At 41.6% G+C, this 19,147-nt stretch overlaps 1 protein-coding gene across 7 annotated transcripts in view; it reads left to right on the forward strand.

Annotated features, from left to right (window-relative positions):
• Positions 1 to 19,147, forward strand: part of TNRC6A (trinucleotide repeat containing adaptor 6A) — a 170,197-nt gene that overhangs the window by 147,252 nt on the left and 3,798 nt on the right. For 4 of the 7 annotated variants that reach the window (XM_039490564.1, XM_039490566.1, XM_039490568.1 and 1 more), the window contains 14 exons: positions 56 to 220; positions 663 to 838; positions 1,136 to 1,216; positions 1,631 to 1,682; positions 3,791 to 3,933; positions 4,611 to 4,748; positions 8,199 to 8,327; positions 8,430 to 8,507; positions 8,789 to 8,999; positions 12,254 to 12,385; positions 14,830 to 14,988; positions 15,348 to 15,488; positions 17,313 to 17,420; positions 18,660 to 18,881. In XM_039490564.1, the coding sequence (XP_039346498.1) occupies positions 56 to 220; positions 663 to 838; positions 1,136 to 1,216; positions 1,631 to 1,682; positions 3,791 to 3,933; positions 4,611 to 4,748; positions 8,199 to 8,327; positions 8,430 to 8,507; positions 8,789 to 8,999; positions 12,254 to 12,385; positions 14,830 to 14,988; positions 15,348 to 15,488; positions 17,313 to 17,420; positions 18,660 to 18,881 (1,935 nt within the window). The remainder of the gene's footprint in view (positions 1 to 55; positions 221 to 662; positions 839 to 1,135; positions 1,217 to 1,630; positions 1,683 to 3,790; positions 3,934 to 4,610; positions 4,749 to 8,198; positions 8,328 to 8,429; positions 8,508 to 8,788; positions 9,000 to 12,253; positions 12,386 to 14,829; positions 14,989 to 15,347; positions 15,489 to 17,312; positions 17,421 to 18,659; positions 18,882 to 19,147) is intronic. The other 3 variants (XM_039490565.1, XM_039490567.1, XM_039490569.1) reach the window with 2 other exon arrangements.

Below are 19,147 nucleotides of genomic sequence, written 5' to 3' on the forward strand. Positions count from 1 at the left end.
ACATAATGTTTTAAGACTTGTTAAACTCACCAATAACTCCTGCTGCTTTAAAAAGGTTGGGGAGAGCCTTCTACTCCTGCCACTACTGTAGATAATGGAACGTCAGCGTGGGGTAAACCCATGGATACTGGTACTAGCTGGGGAGAGCCCATCAGTGATGCAGCAGGCACCTCTGGCTGGGGAAATGCTTCTGTTGGTCAGCAGGCTTCAAGTAAACCTGGTATGTGCTTTTGCAGCTTCTTTGAGTGTGCAGGTGGTAAAGTGTGAAATAGTGACCAAGAAGTTTGATTGTGAATTCAAATATAAAAGGCTTGTATCTTGACATTTACATAAATACAAAAGGTAGATGTGTTCTCTGTAAATTTGCTAGTGACTTTCTCAGATCTTAGGTACTGAAGATAAATTCTATTTTCATTAGTATTTTTAATAATAATGGGAAATTAGCAGCTTTTTTTAAACTAGTGACATAAGTTAAAACAAATGCTGTTGGTTTATTTCTTTTTCTGTTGCCTTTGATCCCCCTGGATTCACAAGATTATGGCAGAATATCAGATTTGTCACAATAATATAGTTTTACTTAACAATTGAATATAGTCTGGCAACCTTAAGATGTATTTGCATTAAAGGGAGTTAGTTCATGACTGAAAAATCTTTACATCCAGGGCCTAAATCTATGCAAGATGGTTGGTGTGGTGATGATATGTCATTGCCAGGGAGTCGTCAGACCAGCTGGGAGGAAGATGACGATGTAGAGATTGGAATGTGGAACAGCAGTTCTTCCCAAGAAGTTAACCCATCTTTGAATTGGCCACCGTACATGAAAAAAATGCCTACAAAGGTAATTATGATTTTACGAGGTGAGGCTGGAATTTAAGAATGCAAGAAGTCTGGGGGACAGAAAATGGATGTAATTCCTAAAAGCCTCTCACAGAGGAACTATTTTGTGGGTAGGTGTAGGTGTGGGGAGAACTTCTAAATGCCCCAGTCAGTATTAAGGACCCCATTGAATTCTGTGTTGTACAATTATGTAGGAAGGCTTAATCCTTGTTTACATTTTAATTTAATCCTTTCTTACAATGTAATGTACGTGCTGGTGACTGTTTCAAGTATCACAGTAATCTCTTTTATTTTTAAGGGAACAATGAAAGGTGGAAATAAACAAGATGAAACGTGGATAAATCCATTCATTAAGCAATTCACAAATCTCAGTTTTTCAGTAAGTATGGCATGTTTGTCAGGCTTGATAAATACTCTTGTTTTAATTAAATCATTTTCAAGTTTAGATAAACTCCTCCTTTCTTCTTTGATTTGTTTTTTTCATTCCTTTACTGTTCAGATCTTCAGTATAAGAACACCTGTTGTTCGAAAAACTTCTTATAAACATTACTGAGTTTTAATTCTAGTAGCATGTACCAGATGGTCAATATTTTTGTGTGTCTGAAGATCTCTGTCTTCATTGATACAGGGATTAGAAAATAGGAAAAAGTGCTTGCAAAATCACACTTGCTTTGTCAAAAGTTTGATTATTCTTTCTTGCAGGGTTGAATGAAATACTCACTGTATCTGGATCTCCTTTGTTTTAACTTTTTTAAAATGGTTCTTACTAAACTGATTCATTTTATTACTTCAGAGAGAATCACCAGAAGAAACCATACCGAGCAATAAGATGGACATGTCTGGAGGTAAGCATAAGGGAAATTAGTCTTGTGTTTAACTGTCAAATCTGTATTCCACATCTTTTTGTTTGCATCCTCTCCTGAGTTACTAAAAAATAATTCTCATTCCCCTAAAGAAATGGAGGTCCTGATTATGTAAATGCTTGCACACATGAGAAACTTGGCATATCTAGGTAGTCCCATTGATGGCAAAGGAATTACTCATAAGTAAAGTTAAGCATGTGCGTAAGTGTTGACATGATGGGAGCCTAAATATGAACTTAAAAACGTATCTAGGCCTCCTCCTGAGCAATTTGGTTGCTACTGGAAACAAAGATTTGATACATTAATCACTAATTCATTTAGTTTGTTCTTAGAAACAACAAATTTAGCTGTTCAAAGAGGTTTTCATTATCTATAGAAGAATCTTACACGCTAAGACTATTTTAGAAGTATATTTATCTTTACTGTAACCTCTCATTAATGAAAGTCTGTTTATGTGGAACTGGTCTATTCATAGTAAATTTGAAAGGTTTCCTCTAGCGAATAAACATAATAGAATTACTTTGAATAATGAGTGAAAACAAAAGGTGTACAGTAGAAGTCTCTTGTGGAGGAACAAACAGTATCCACTAGTTACAAGATAACCATTCTGTGATTGCATCTCAAAGATGAGCAGAATTTGTTCCGAATTTTGCACATTGTCAGGTAGTTTGGGTCTTTACTCTAAGATTGTGTAAAGAAAATCATAAACAAATTATAAATATTTTCCTTAAGATCATTGTGTTAAGTCATTTCATGCTTTTTTTTAAATTGAGATTTACATTCCCCTGCACTGAATAGCTAATTTGTATTGGACAAGCTAAAAAGGAATGTAAACAAAAATTCATGCAATGTGCAGCAGCAGTCAAAGCTAACAATGTTGGGAATCATTAGGAAAGGGATAGATAATAAGATAGAAAATATCATATTGCCTCTACATAAATCCATGGTACGCCCACATCTTGAATAGTGCATGCAGATCTGGTTGCCCCATGTCAAAAAAGATGTATTGGAATTGGAAAAGGTTCAGAAAAGGGCAAAAAAAATGATTAGGGGTATTAAAACGCTTCCGTATGAGGAGAGATTAATAAGACTGGGACTTTTCAGCTTGGCAAAGAGACAACTAAGGAGGGATATGAGTGGTCTATAAAATGGCTGGTGTGGAGAAACTAAATAAGGAAGTGTTATTTACTCCTCATAACTCAAGAACTAGAGGTCACCAAATGAAATTAATCGGCAACAGGTTTAAAAACAAACATAAGGAAGTATTTCTTTACACAACACACAATCAGCTTGTGGAACTCATTGCTAGAAGATGTTGTGAAGGCCAAGACTATAATAGGGTTCAAAAAAGAACTAGATAAGTTCATGAAGGATAGGTCCATCAATGGTTATCAGCCAGGATGGGCAGGGATGGTGTTCCTAGCCTCCGTTTGCCAGAAGCTGGGAATGGATCACTTGGTGATTCCCTGTTCTGTTCATTTCCTCCGGGGCTCCTGGCACTGGCCACTGTCAGCAGACAGGATACTGGGCTAGATGGACCTTTTTAAAAAGTAAATTAGATTTTTAAATTTTTCTGGTTTAATTATCCAGTGTGACATTAGTACATGCTGATAAGATATCTTAAATTATTTTTATCGTTTCTTTAAAGGATTTTTGTAACTGAATGAAGTACTTGTTAAAGGATTTATGGAATTTTCTCATCCAAATAGAAGGAAGATGGTAAATGTAACTGCAAACCAGGAAAATTTGTACTGCTAGTATTAAGAATGTGTGGTTAACATCTGGAAATACAAACTTCAAACACCATGTGAGACTTGCCCTGTTCTCCACAAAAACAGTGCAATCAGTTTTGTCTGAAGACCAGTAAAATCTGGTTAATCAGTCCTCTGGCAATCGTGTATAGCAGTCGTCATAGTATTTTGTGCACTCTGAGGCAAAACAAGAAAAATGGTGTTGAAAATCATTCAAACATCTTATTCAGTAGAGCCTCGTTTAGTGCAGTGATAAAATAGCACATATTTATTTACTATTAAGTATTTGAGCAACTAATTGGACTCTTCAACTTCATCTTTCTTTCTTCCCCTGATTAGGAATATTACAGGATAAACGAATAGAGTTGGAAAAGCATGCCCTGAACGTTGGCGATTACAATCGGGTGGTAGGAAAGGGCCCTGGTTCTCGTCCTCAGATTTCCAAAGAGTCTTCCATGGATCGCAGTCCTTACTTTGATAAGGTTAGTGACTGCTTAACTCCAACCCTGATGAACATGAATTCAGACAGCGGTCTGTAGCTGTGATCCATTTGTCCCACAGCTTCTGTACTTGGTGCAGAGATAAATTAGGGCTTTACTATTAAACTGTAAAACTTGTTTTGTCCTTTTAATTTATTTATCAGTACTAAGCACTTGTATAGCGCTCTTCTTCTACTCGCAGTGCAGATAACACTAATCTGGTCTCTTTTGTTTTCTGCCTGTTTCCTGCTGATGCTGGACTGTCATGTGACTCTTCCCTTCTGTTCCTGGCAATGGTTTCTCCCTTCTGCTTGCTTGCTGGCTGGTTGTTGCGCATCTGTTTGTCTATCCAATCAGGATGGCATTGTAGCAGACGAGTCCCAAAACATGCAGTTTATTTCCAATCAAAACATGAAGCTTCCCCCTTCAAATAGTGCACTACCTAACCAAGCCCTTGGCTCCCTAGCAGGGCTGGGTATGCAAAACTTGAATTCTGTTAGACAGGTAAGGCCATGTGCATATCCTTGGCATGTTACTTGATGAGAGCATTTTATTCCTTTGAAATAGCAGCATGACTATTGTTTTGGCTGATATACTGTTAAATTCTCATTCTGAATACATAGGGGTGGGGGAAGCCGCAGAAGAGGGGTATTGTCACTAATGTTAACTTCTCTTTCCAGAATGGCAATCCCAGTGTGTTTGGCGTTGGTAATATAGCAGCACAGCCCAGGAGCATGCAGCAGCCCCCAGCACAACCTCTTAATTCATCCCAGCCTAATTCACGTGCTCAAGTGCCTCCTCCATTACTCTCCCCTCAGGTAATACAAGACAGAACAACCACTGTTAACATGCCAGAATTCCCCTATTGTCAGTCATCCACCGCTTTCCAAAACATTCCAGTCGGGGAGTACAATCGTTTATACTTGGTCTCGGTTGAAAAATTACTTACAATTTGGAGCAAATTCTATCCATTCATTTACTGAGTTTATGGCCTAAAACATTTCTCTTAACTCAGAATTTCTCTCAACCCAAAAAGTCAGTTCTCCGCGAACAACACAATCTTTGCTGGGCCTGGGGAAAAAGTGGTTTAAAAATATTTATAACTATCTGAAGATGCAGGGCTGAGAATAAGCCATAGGAAACATCCTTAAGTTGCAGAGTGGTAGCTGTGTTAGTCTGTATCAGCAAAAAGAACAAGGAGTATGTGTGGCACCTTAGGGTATGTCTGCACTACGGGATTATTCCAATTTTACATAAACCGGTTTTTTAAAACAGATTGTATGAAGTCAAGTGCACGCGGCCACACTAAGCACATTAATTCGGCGGTGTGCGTCCATGTACCAAGGCTAGCGTCGATTTCCAGAGTGTTGCATTGTGGGTAGCTATCCCATAGTTCCCGCAGTCTCCCCCGCCCATTGGAATTCTGGGTTGAGATCCCAATGCATGATGGAGCAAAAACAGTGTCGTAGGTGATTCTGGGTAAATGTCGTCACTCAATCCTTCCTCCGTGAAAGCAACGGCAGACAATCATTTCGCACCCTTTTTCTTTGGATTGCCCTGGCAGACGCCATAGCATGGTAACCATGGAGCCCATTTAGCCTTTTTTCACTGTCACTGTATGTGTACTGGATGCTGCTGACAGATGCGGTACTGCAGTGCTACACAGCAGCATTCATTTGCCTTTGCAAGGTAGCAGAGACAGTTACCAGCCTTATTGCACCGTCTGCTGCTTTGGAAATTGGCGATGACGGTTACCAGTCATATTGTACCGTCTGCTGCTGTCATGGGTGCTCCTGGCTGGCCTCGCTGAGGTCGGCCGGGGGCGCATATACAAAAATAGGAATGACTTCCCAGGTCATTCCCTTCTTTAGGTTTTGTCAGTTCTGCCTAGAATATGGGGCAAGTCTACTAGAGAACCAGAGAGCATAGCTGCTCCGGTCAGAGCCCCAGAGATCCGGCAGAAATGATGAGCTGCATGCTATTCTAGGGGGTGCCCCTGCAACAACCCCACCCGTTGCTTCCCTCCTCCTCCAACCCTCCTGGGCTACCGTGGCAGTTATCCCCCCATTTGTGTGATGAAGTAATAAAGAATGCAGGAATAAGAAACACTGACTTTTTAGCGAGATAAAATGAGGGGGAGGCAGCCTCCAGCTGCTATGATAGTCCAGGCAAGACATCTCCATTACTCATTAAAGGGTGGGGAGGGAGAGGAGCACAGCCTCCCGCTGCTATGATAGGCCAGAATCTCCATTAGACATGAAAGGGGGGGAGGGAGAGGAGCTCAGCCTCCAGCTGCTATGATGAGGACGGTTACCAGCCCTATTGCACCATCTGCCAGGACTGAATCTCCAGGACACAAAGCTTAAAGAAGGGAATGACCAGGAGTCATTCCCATTTTTGCCCAGGTGCCCCCGGCCGACCTCACCGAGGCCAGCCAGAAGCACTCACAGGATGATGACGAGGACGGCTAGCAGTCATTTTGTACCGTACCGTCTGCCACCGGGGAGGGGAGGGGAGAGGATGCTGCTGTTTAGCGCTGCAGCACCCCGTCTACCAGCAGCATCCAGTAGACATACGGTGATGTTGAAAAGAGGCGAGAAACGATTTTTTTCCCTTTTTTCTTTGGCGGGGGGGGGGGTAAATTGACGACATATTCCCTGAACCATTGGCGACAATGTTTTTGACCCTTCAGGCATTGGAGCTAAGCCAAGAATGCAAATGCTTTTCGGAGACTGCAGGAACTGTGGGATAGCTGGAGTCCTCAGTTCCCCCTCCCTCCCTCCATGAGCATCCATTTGATTCGTTGGCTTTCCGTTATGGTTGTCACACAGCACTGAGAGTCCCTGCTGTGGCCTCTGTCTATCATAGCCTGGAGATTTTTTCAAATGCTTTGGTATTTCGTCTTCTGGAACAGAGCTCTGATAGAACAGATTTGCCTGTGCTGATCAGCGCTCCATGCTGGGCAAGCAGGAAATGAAGTTCAAAAGTTTGCAGGGCTTTTCCTGTCTACCTGCCCATTGCATCCGAGTTCAGATCGCTTTCCAGAGCGGTCACAATGGTGCACTGTGGGATACCGCCCGGAGGCCAATACCGTTGAATTGCGGCCACACTAACCCTAATCCGACATGGCAATACTGATTTCAGCGCTACTCCCCTCGTCGGGGAGGAGTACAGAAATCGGTTTAAAGAGCCCTTTATATCGATATAAAGGGCTTCGTTGTGTGGACGGGTGCAGGGTTAAATTGGTTTAACACTGCTAAATTCGGTATAAACGCGTATTGTAGACCAGGCCTTAGAGACTAACAAAGTTAGTTATAGTTATGCATGCCCAGATAAATTTGTTAGTCTCTAAGGTGCCACACGTACTCCTCGTTCTTTATCCTTAAGTTGGCAACTGTGCCGTTAGATGTGGTCTGCATGTGCACGCAGCTCTAAGTGCTTGATTTTCCTGTAATGCTGACAACAGCATCCCTGACTTCAGCCTGGATCCTCCCACCCTGTAGCTAACTCTCCAAAGCGCACTTTTGTCTCTACTTATACTCCCCCAGTTACAGAGGGCGTCCTGAAGCCAAACCCTGAGTTCTTTGTCTGTATGGAGACTAGAAGAGACTCCATAGAAGTACTGGTGCAGCATTACAAGAATCTCTGAAGTGCACCTGTGAGTGCACACTTCCTAGAGGCACTAGTATAGGATGGCATTCCTGGTAACAGAGACGCATCTGTGTTCCACTAATTTTTCTTTCGAAATCAAAGCCAGGAATCTACATATTGCAATGCTACGCACAAAATCAAAAATTATAATTTAGAGCTCTGACAGTGTTGCTTACTCTGTGGCATTGCACATATGCTGTCTTATCAGTTTATTTTTCTTAGATCCTGAACTTAAGATCTCTTTTAGGTGCATAGTATTAATCAAACAGGGTGTGCAGTATGGTTGAGTTAAAATTGGTGTCGGAACCCTAAATCATGCTTTTCCAGACTACTGTGCCTTCAGTTGTGAAAATGTAATGTTTTAATTTACCTTTTTGCATTTACTAGTGTTTAGTGTTTAATATTTTACTATATCTTCTAATTATTTTTAAAGGGGAGCATATTTCGCACTTTCAGAGCATTGAATACTTGTTGACTTGATGGTTGTGCTGTATAACTGCCTGTCGTACTTTTGGTTAACTGCATAGGTTACTGTCAATCTACCAGTGTTCAACTGTAGATTGTCATGGTTCATGTTATGTCAAACCCTGTATGCTATAATATGGTCCATTTTACAGGTTCCAGTATCATTACTGAAGTATGCACCAAACAACGGTGGCCTGAGTCCACTTTTTGGCCCACAGCAAGTAGCCATGTTGAACCAACTATCCCAGTTGAACCAGCTTTCTCAGATCTCCCAGTTACAAGTAAGCAAAACAACCTACTCATTCTATTTTTTTAAACTTTTAAAGTCTGATCAGAAATGTTATCAGAACTATACCCTTTCATAAAAATATTCTGTTTCTTAGCGGTTGTTGGCTCAGCAGCAGAAAGCGCAGAATCAGAGAAGCATGCCTTCTAGTGGTCGTCAACAGCAGGAACAGCAGGTACAATCACAGACAAGCCTTTTTTTGAGAGAGAGCGCGCGAATTGGGTTGTTGCTTATTTTAGAATATAGTTAATAACGGGCAGTTTACAAATGTGGACAAGGTAAGTGAAACTTTCATGATGCTTGAACCACAGGATAGAATGCACTTTAACCTTAGTGATGGATTTTGCTGAGCTAAAATATACAAAAGAAAATGCATTAGTGTATTTATCTGCTCTTGACAAATGTGATTTTTTTTCCCCCTCCACTTATTTCATGACTGATGTGGATTTTTTTAAGGGTCGATCTCTTAGTATGCAGCAACAGATGATGCAACAGTCCCGTCAGCTTGATCCAAACCTGTTAATGAAGCAGCAGACTCCACCATCTCAACAGCAGCCACTCCATCAGCCTGCCATTAAATCTTTCCTTGAGAATGTCCTACCCCATGCTACTCCTGAGCTGCAGAAAGGGCCATCACCAATAAATGCATTCAGCAGCTTCCCTATAGGTGAGTTTCTCCATGTACAACCTTCCCTTTTACCTTTTTCCTTGGCATTTTCCCCTCTGGGAACAACACTGTTTTGTATCTTGTTAGTGCTTCTCTCTCTCACTAAGAGCAGTAGCATCTTTTATTGGATTCATCCTGTTGTCTCTGTTCAGGAAAGAAGTTCGCCAATCAAACTCATACCATTTCCAAAGGTGAATAAGTCTGTGTTACAGTGCAAAATACTTTAAGTTCTTTGCAATGTCTGTCTCCTTGTATTAGTCTGTCTGACCCTGCGGGTCCAGAGCTGCTGACATAAAGTCCTAAGTACATAATTATGAGTCCTGGAGCCAAAGAGTTTTTGGGAACAGTATCTGTGTGAGGAACCCACATGAAAGGTCTTATGTCTCTGGCTATTAAAATGTCTTCGCTGGTTTTGGAATTATATAGATAGCAAAATGGTATTTGGTGCTAACTTTTACAAGTTTTATCCAGCTGCTTTAATTGCATCAAAAAATATTCGCTCTGAATTTAGAATGCTTCTCTCACTGTAGGCAAAACAAATGAACCTTTATAATTGCAAACATCTTGTCCCTTTTTCTCTCCCCTTTTTTCTACACTTTCAGGCTTCTATCCAATTTCCACTTCAGAAATTCCAGGCTTGTATATTTTTCCTTCCTTAGGTCCCTTCTGATTGCTTTTTTAATATTTCCTAAAATTGGTATTCCCTGTTTCTCCCTCCTTCCCCAGCCTCCGTTTTTTCCTTCCCTGTCCAGTTTGCTTTGCTCACGCATCTCTCTATTCCTGCTGTTTATGTTGAGCTGGTCTCCTTTGCATTCATGTTGCCCTACTCTGTCGAAGTTTGTTTGTTTTTTTATTTTTTTACAGACTCTGCTGCTGAAATCCCCTTGCTTTAGAGATTGAATGATGTGGGGCAAATATATTAGTGCAGGCCGTGCTGCTACATTGCATGTGGCCCCCTGGCACTTTGCTTGTGGCCAGACTGAAATCTAAGCTGCTGCTTAATAGCTGCTGTTGGTTGGTGTCCAGGTCCAGCTTCTTGGTTGCTACAGTAATTAAGAGGATATGTAAAAATGTGGCCCACGGGTGGTCCTTAACGATTCCATGGTACTTCTTGCAAGAGTAGGGATATTTTAACTCTGATCTCCTATCAGATTCCAAATTGGGTAATTACGTCTTGACAATGTTGAATTCCCCTTGCTGTTTCAACTGGATATAGCATTCTTCATTTCTTGGTTTAAACTGTTTTGTGTAATGTTGCTGTACGTTGTTAAACAGATGTTGTGTTTCACTTCCAGGGTTAACTGTGGGTCCCTGCTGGGTGACAATAGTGTTTGTAAAACTGTTGTGAGATACTTTTGATTTTAGAATTCGTATAGTGTTAATTCAAAGTGTAGCAGAATCCAGGTCACAAGTGAAAAGTTTAAGAATAAGAATATTAGGTTGCTGGAACCAACTAAACTTCTCAGTGAAGAATAGCGTCAGTAAGAAAGATGGTGGCAATCTCTAGCAGCACACTGCAGTAGCATTACAGTGTGAGGAAGAACCAAAATTGGAGAGTTCTCTTCCTAAAGGTTGCTATATTTCCTGCTTATACTTCCACAGCATTATTTGGGGCGGGGAGGCGCTTCTTGTGGCATTCAGAGCAGTACAACCTCTTCCCACACTTTAGATAAGTGAATTTAAATCTGTGCGCTCCACGGTCAAGATAGGGCTCTTTTTCAGTAGAAACTCAATTTTTCTATATCTCACCCTCCCATAGCCTGATCCTATCGATCTTAATATTTCCTCTGCTATGGATATATCTTTTTTTAGAGAAATATTATGCATTTCCCAAGAACATGATCATGGGAGCATTTCAGATATGTACGGTGGCTTACGTGATGACTGGTCTGGACCTGACCTCAGCAAGTCATGTACTCAGGGTGAAATTCATTCTCCATTGCACATAGACCAAATAATGGGACTTTGCCCATGCAGACTTTCTTGTACACAGGATGGAATCCCCCTTTGTGAGCTGGCTGTGCCCACTCTTCCAGTCTCTGATCCTCCTCATACTCTGTGTGCAGGCTTCAGTGGACTCCTCTGAACTAGCTTCTTTGGAGCTGATGCAAAGGGTGCAGAGATCACTGATGTGAAATGAGCACCAGTTGTGTTTCCCACAAGTGCTTTGCAAAGAACCCAAGATAGAGGTCTGTGCCACTTCACTCAGCATCGGGAGGATTGCCTTCCAACTACCTTCGGCTGCTCTCTCTTCACTGTTCAGATTATCACCCTGTGAATTTGCCAGAGAGTACCCTTAAGGAACTGGAGTGAGTGTAGAATGCCAGAGTCGATACAGTATGTTCATTAAGCTTGAATACTAACTACTGGGTTCCCAAACAAGAATGTTAGAGTGGCAGTTCAGATAGTTTCCATGCTTCTGGTTTGGCAGACTGTCCCCCTATTTATACTCTGGCTCCAAATCCAAACTGCTTCCATAGAACATGCAAAGAGCATGAGTCGGGGGAAGTGGGTTGTTTTGTATTGAATCAGGATTAATATTGTTTGTGGAAAGGATAAATGTGGACCAAAAAAAACAAAAGATGCCAGTGCAGCTCCTTGCAAAGTGCCTATGGATCTCTGCAAAGTACAGTTCAGTTATCCAGCCAAGTATCCTGTTGAATAGCTCAACCAGGCATGGAAATGAGTTTCCAGCTGGAGAAAACTAGATATAATTTCTGCTGAATAGGACCCCCAATGAGATGTCCCTTAAGATGCCAACTTTTTAGAATGTGGCTTTTCATCGAATAATAGTACTACTTTGCTACACAGATAAGGTCAAAGATATTCACCAAAAACTAAATCTTTGAGACTCGGGGAGACTTGATAAAAAGATCTTGGTTTGTGGCTAAAAATTTTAACTGATCTGAGATCAGTATTAGGGGAAAAAAATTCTCTGTTTCATTTTTTGAATGTTTATTTCTGGGTGTGGGGGGGGTGTTCATAGGGGTCAATTCATAATTTCATTGTCTCCTTCCACTTGCATTTTTGCATGAGGGCATCAGCCAAGAGCTCAGTGCTTGCACTGCTGTGCTTATGTCTGTAGTAAGTTCACTGTGTTCAATACGCTAATGTATTTAAAATACAACATTAGTGAATTTGAAGCATGAAACAAGCAGAGCAAAGCAATATGGTCTTAAAGAGTAATTAGGAAAACTGGCAGTTAGCAAAAGAAAAGTATCTTCTCTCTGTTTCATATGCCAGTGTCTTTCTAGGAATGAACTCAAACTTGAATGTAAACATGGATATGAGCAGTATTAAGGAGCCGCAATCACGACTGAGGAAATGGACGACGGTGGACAGCATTTCTGTTAACACCTCATTGGATCAAAACTCCAGCAAACATGGTACGTTAAACACATTGTTAATGAGAACAGTGATGTTACATACGCATCAGACGCAACTTTTCAAGGTCTCTGTGTATATGAAACTTCTATTCCCTGTGTATCGGAGTATACTGGGGTCCCATTGCTAAAGTTGCATGTAGTTCTGTTTGTCAGAATTCTTATTAGTCTGTCCTAAAATGTTGTGTTAGACTAAAACTTGCTGTGTATCTTCAGCACCAGCCAGTCGTCTTTTGATGCATGACTTTTGATGCGTGGAAGGATAACTTTTTTAAAACTTCGTTGAAACTGGAAAAAAGACGTGTTTTTTAAAGTGTGGCCATGAATTCTAGTTCCTACCTTAATCTGGATTGGAACACTTCATTTTTATTTTAAAACAAAATCTTACATTTCTTCAGCTTTTAAAAATTTTGAAACTCATCCCAGTGTGTAATCTAATCATATTTTACAATAGGATTAACTCCACAAATGTATGCTTTGTCTTTGTGCTTCACCTTCTGTTTAGGTTTGGATTGAGAATGTGTATGTACATATATCAGAGGGGTAGCCATGTTAGTCTGGATCTGTAAAAAGCAACAGAGTCCTGTGGCACCTTTAAGACTAACAGATGTATTGGAGCATAAGCTTTCGTGGGTGAATACCCACTTCGTCAGATGCATGTATTCACCCACGAAAGCTTATGCTCCAGTACATCTGTTAATCTTAAAGGTGCCACAGGACTCTCTGTTGCTATGTACATATAAATGCACAGTGTTTGTAAAGGGTAGGAAAATAGGCTTACTGTAGCCCGTGTTAGAATAAGCAAACAAACAAATCTAGACATAAATCAGTGCTGTGATTCTGTAATAAGGACTTAGTTGGCATTTTAACAACGTTTAAATCACCTGAAATCTCATCTGATTTGAAACTTGACATACAGTCTCTAAATAAATACTTATAAAATGCCTCACGTGGTCTCTCGTTGCAATTCAGTTCTGGGGCTGCATTAGGTGTATTTTTAGATTTGTCAGCTGCTTTAACACTATGGAAAGTCCTCACTGCCCTAAACATCTAGTGGCATTATCCTTGTACTGCACTGGTTGGTTCTGAAAGCTAATCATTATCCATACGTGCCTGTAGATGTGATGTGCTGCTCTTACCTTAGTTTGTTCAGAAACAAGAGTTACCTCAATGTTAGAAACTTGATGGGTCTGAGCCTGCTGTGGCCTGTAGAAGATGCATATATCCAGGGAAGTTATCACTACTCCAGAAATAACTTTGTGATGACAATTATATCTGTTTGCTGATGGTGACAGTGACATAACTTAAGGTTTATTGAGGTCTACAACCACTGCTTCCTGGAATTTCCCCACCCTTGTGAGCACTATCAAAAAGTGAATTAACGTTCTAGTTGCCCTGTCAGTTCTGTCATTGTTTTGTGCCAGATGCTGTTAGCCAACAGGTTTATTTAAAAAGCTGAAATCCACAAAACACCTTTGTCAATGAATTTACTATGTAATTAGTACAGGCTTTTGGAGACTGAGTATGCAGAGGTACTCTTTGCACTTTGCAAATGGATCAAGGAGGGTTCTTCTTTTTTAGACCATAGACTTATTTATGAATTTACCTGCAGGGTTTGAGCTCTTCTTAGATTTGACCCTGCCACATATTTTGAATACAGAGTACTGCTAAGCTAATTGCTATACATTGCTACTAACCTACTTTGTAATTAATTAATTGCATTTGTTATTTACAGGGCTTGTATTAGTAATAAATATATGTAAGGACCCATGTTACCTCCGATACAAACTATTAGAATTCAGTCCAGAAAGATTTTCATTTGGGAAATGAAGCACACAGTAACCTAGAAAATCTGATTCTCCTATTTCATTTGAAAAATTCATATTCATTTACAAACTTCACATTTTCTAGTAGATGTTGTTGTTTCCTTTTGGCATATGGGTGTTCTGTTTTTATGTAGTGTGGTGATGAATAATAATTCTTTCGTGCCAGCTAATGGGGCAGTTCATGAGCCCTTCAACAGTGGAAAAGAGGGGAAACCTACCGGGTCTCCACTGGTTTTAACAGCCACTTCCCTTCCACACTGGAGAGCTGAAGTCCTTGACATGTCCGTGGCTCATTTTGGGTCGATAAGAACTACAAACAGAACACCAGGAGTTTGAGGTTATTGATCTGATTATTAATGGCAAGTGTCTTGTAACCTGGAAAATCACCCAGAAGCACATTTTTAATAGGGAAAAAACTTGCAGATGTTCACTTCCACTGCTCAGACTTAAATATGCTGTGCCCGCGGCAAGTCTGAAATGACACAATCAGGAGCTAAAATCTGACCCAGTGAACCTTTTCAGCTGTGTGTTTGATAGGAATATGCCACATGTGCAGGGGATGAGGTTTATGGTTCTGTGAGGTCAGTTGAGAATATTTAATAATCCTGTTTTCTTTAACAGGTGCTATTTCAAGTGGTTTTAGGCTGGAAGATTCCCCATTTGTTCCATATGACTTTATGAACAGCAGTAATTCACCAGCCAGTCCTCCTGGATCTGTTGGGGATGGCTGGCCACGTGCCAAATCGCCTAATGGCTCTAGCAGTGTTAACTGGCCACCAGGTAAAATTTGGCATTAGTTATCTCATTGCATTCAGTAGTGTTTCTTCTGTGTTTGTCAAGCATTAGAAGTAAAAATCGTTGTGGCCATGCGTTTAATGGGATCTTATTGAGGTCTGTCTTGTTAATGACTTTGTCATATATGGAGCTTCCCCATGCTTTGAAATTTTGCCCTGGCGACAGATGTGTAAAAAAGTAGGAGCAAGGGAATTAAATTGAGAGAGAATAAATTAGAAGCTTAGATATGTTGGCATGTAGGACATGAGTAAGATTTTATAGGGCTTAGACAGGAATTTCCTGTAAAAGGAAATAAGCCAACTTCATGTCTCTAACTTTTGTTTTGTTTTATCTTTTATTCCTAGAATTTCGTCCTGGTGAGCCATGGAAAGGTTATCCAAACATCGACCCTGAAACTGACCCTTACGTCACTCCTGGCAGTGTCATAAACAATCTTTCAATTAATACTGTGCGGGAAGTTGACCACCTCAGGGACAGGAACAGTGGTATGTATATGTGGATCACTATCCAGCTACCTGGAAAGACGTTTTGCTGAAGGATGAGGATTGCCACTTTCCCAGATTCTCATTTAATATTTGTGACAGTTCAGGTTTCATGGCTAGAAGAATATCCTGAGGATGCAGCAGAGTTTCTGGGTGCAGGGCAACAATTACTCCTGGGGGGGTTCTGCAGGACTGCTCACCCACAGAAACGCCCCACCCACTGCAGATTTCCTGCATTTCCCTGCAGAAAACAGCGGGGAAGCAAAGGGAAGCCGCTGGTGGGGGGAGATTGGGGGCGACCTTGGATGCAGTTTTTTTTGGGGGGATTGCCCCCTCCAAACAGGCAAGGCATGTGGGGCACACAGGGTTATGCCACTGCCCCCCTCTTTCTGCCAGCAGCAGAGCTGCCAAGCTGAAGGAGGCTGTGTCTCAGCTCTGCTGATTTTTCAGCTGAACGCTGCCTCCTGGATCTTAGTGCCGGTCAGGCTCCCCTTCCGTGTGCTGGGAGCCTTCCTGTTTTCTATTCTCTGCAACAGTAAATGTCCATGGTGTGGGTGGGAGAAATGAGGGAAGGTTGGTCCTGCTTTGAGCAGGGAGTGGGACTAGATACCTCCTGAGGTCTCTTCCAACCCTGATAGTCTATGATTCTATGAAGGTGTGTGTGGGGGGGGAGGGGGGAGGACGGAAGGGGGTGTGGAATAGGGCAGGGGGCGGGGACTGTGGGAGTGAGGGTAGGGGGATGGAGAAGGAAAGGGAATAGGGAAATTGCGGGGGGAAGTGGGAGCCTGGCATGCGGCATCCCCCTCAGCAGCAGCTGGGGCTCCCCCATTAAGCAGGTCCATCGAACCCTCACCCTGACAAGCCCTACTCCCCTACACCTGGACCCCTCCAATGAGCTCCCCACCCCACTGATCCAACCAGCTGCAGTTGGATCCCCAGCACCTGGACCACCCCACTGAGTCCCCCCTCCCCCCCGCACTGTCCCTCTCTCTTTCCGAGCCCATCTCTCCACACCCAGACCCCCCTCCTGAGCCCCAACCACCTTCACCTGGATCCCCTACAGAGACCCCTTGATCCTGCATCTGGAACACCCCAACGAGCCTACGTGCATCCAAATCTCCCACTGAGCCGCCCCACCTAGATTGCCCCACACTTGGATCCTCTCGAGTTGAGCCTGCCCACCTGCACCTGGCACAGAGGGGCAGGGCCCCAGGGTGTTTCTGCGGCAGGCCCAGCCCTTGCGCTGTGTCAGGGTCAGGTGCAGCCTCACTGCCGAGTCTCTGTACCGGGGAATGTGGGGGCTTCAGGGTGCTCCCCACTGCCAGGCTGAAGCCACATTTATTTATTGACAAATACAATTTGCAGAACTTTTAAAATATTGTGCACAGAATTTTTAATTTGGTGGTGCAGAATTATAATTTTTTTGGTGTTGAATTCCCTCAGGAGTACAATATGCAGAGAATGCTAGCAAGGAATTATACATGCTAATATACATGATGATAGTTCTTTCTACAGCCCTGAGAAGCAATTATTTGAACATGAGGGGAAGCAAAACCTGGCAGCATTGCAATCACAAGGCTTTATCAAGCTGTGGTTATAGTAATTGAACTATGTTTTCTGATTACAGTAACTTCTAAATGCTGAACACTTGGGTATTCAAAGCACTTGCCACTCTCCTCACTAGGAGGAGAGGGCTGAATGGACTGGAGGAGTCTCTAGTCTGGCCCCATTAAGGCATATGTGGCCTGGATTTATGATTCATGCCTTCAGTTCTTGTTGCCCTTTCACTGAGAGGATTATTCTTTGTGTAATTTACATTTTTAATAGGGTCATCCTCATCTTTGAACACCGCGCTGCCTTCAACTAGTGCCTGGTCATCCATTCGTGCCTCCAACTACAATGTTTCCCTCAGCAGTACAGCACAAAGCACTTCAGGTAAGGTCTCTGCATTGCTCAAAGTTCAGAGCCAGCCCTCACTTTGCCTGCCTTCTGCGCAGTTCACTGAAGCACTGAATAGTAATTAAAAGTACTACGGAAGGTTTCCTCTCAGTGACATTGTCACTAATTTCCAGGATGACGACTTTTGGTTTCACTTCAAGCAATTTTCAGCAGAATTTTGAAGCCTTACGAATTTTGAACCACGTTCACAAACGCCAAGTAAATCTTATTCCCCTGAAGTATGAAGTTCAGGTTGACAGTCACGGGGACCTTGGTTTGCTCCTTGTATCTGAATCTGAGCTATAAATTTTTGAAAGAATTTCATATTTTTATCATTAAACTAAAAAGGGAGAGGTTTGTGGTGGACAGTGGCTTAACTACCTGTTTATATTTCACACATTCATTTTGATACAATAAGCATGCATGAAGATGTTTGAGAGGAGGAGAAATAGCTGTATAATTATAGTGGCTGCTTTCTAGACTATGAAAATGAGAAAATGGATAAATACTTAATCATATGCTGTGAGGAAAAGCTTCCCAAAATATGTGAAGATCCATTGAGGTAAGGATTGAATGGACTCTCTAAGGTCATTTTGTTTAATGTTCCCTCTTTACCTCAAAATAAGTTTCACACATTCATACAGCATTTCCAGTTCCTCACTAGCTATTTCTCTATAGTTAGGCTTGGAAGGCTTGAATTTTTATTGGTAAATGCCAGTAAACTTTTTGATTTTTTTTTCCCCCATACACACAGACAAAAAAAATACTACTTTCCCTGTTTGTAAATTTTGATAAAAGTAAGAGAAATGCTGTGTGAAAACTTGTTAGTTTGACTTAATGCTATTTACACTGTCGGCATCATCTGTCAAAAGGTACAATGTGTATTAATGGTTATAAAGCTTTTAACTTTTTGAACCTGAACATTGCTATCGTTAAATAATTTTCTGACCCACTGTAATTTCCCAAAACTGAAAATTTAAATGGAATAAAATATAAAAATGCTTAAAATTAAACATTGATAGCCATCAAAATTATGAAAAAAATCAAATCTGCCAAAAAACGAATTCTGCTAAGCCGATGTATGGCTCATCTTTGAGAATCGCCAGTGATGGTGAAACCACAACTTCCCTTTGCATCCTGTACCAGTGCCTGATTATTCGTAGTCACTAGCAGTCCTAGAAATGTTATGACTAAATCCTGTATGAAAACTGTCATTGCTCTTCATCTTTCTTTTAGTAGCCAGAAACAGTGATTCCAAATCAACATGGTCTCCTGGTTCAGTCACTAACACCTCTCTGGCTCATGAGCTGTGGAAGGTCCCTTTGCCACCTAAAAGCATCACTGCTCCGTCCCGCCCACCACCGGGGCTGACAGGCCAGAAACCACCTTTGTCCACATGGGATAACTCCCTTCGTTTGGGTGGAGGATGGGGAAATTCTGATGCCAGATATACCCCTGGTAAGAGTTAAACTAGGCAGTTTCTGGGCTGTGATTTGAATCAGAAATGTAACACAAGAATGTTGTAGAGATATATCATTCCAAGAACAAAAATCTGTCTGTATTTCCTAAGAAAACTGCATTTCTGAAGAATCATTAATATCCAAAGTTGAAATACCAAATATAGCAGAAATATTGTGTTTTATGTTCATTCTGACTTGTAGACCACCTTAGCTTCCAGCTCTTTATCAAGTTGTGCAGTTTAATTACCATACCTATAAAACTGC

This window comes from Mauremys reevesii, linkage group 10 (assembly GCF_016161935.1).
Source record: "Mauremys reevesii isolate NIE-2019 linkage group 10, ASM1616193v1, whole genome shotgun sequence".
Classification (NCBI taxonomy): Eukaryota; Metazoa; Chordata; order Testudines; family Geoemydidae; genus Mauremys; species Mauremys reevesii.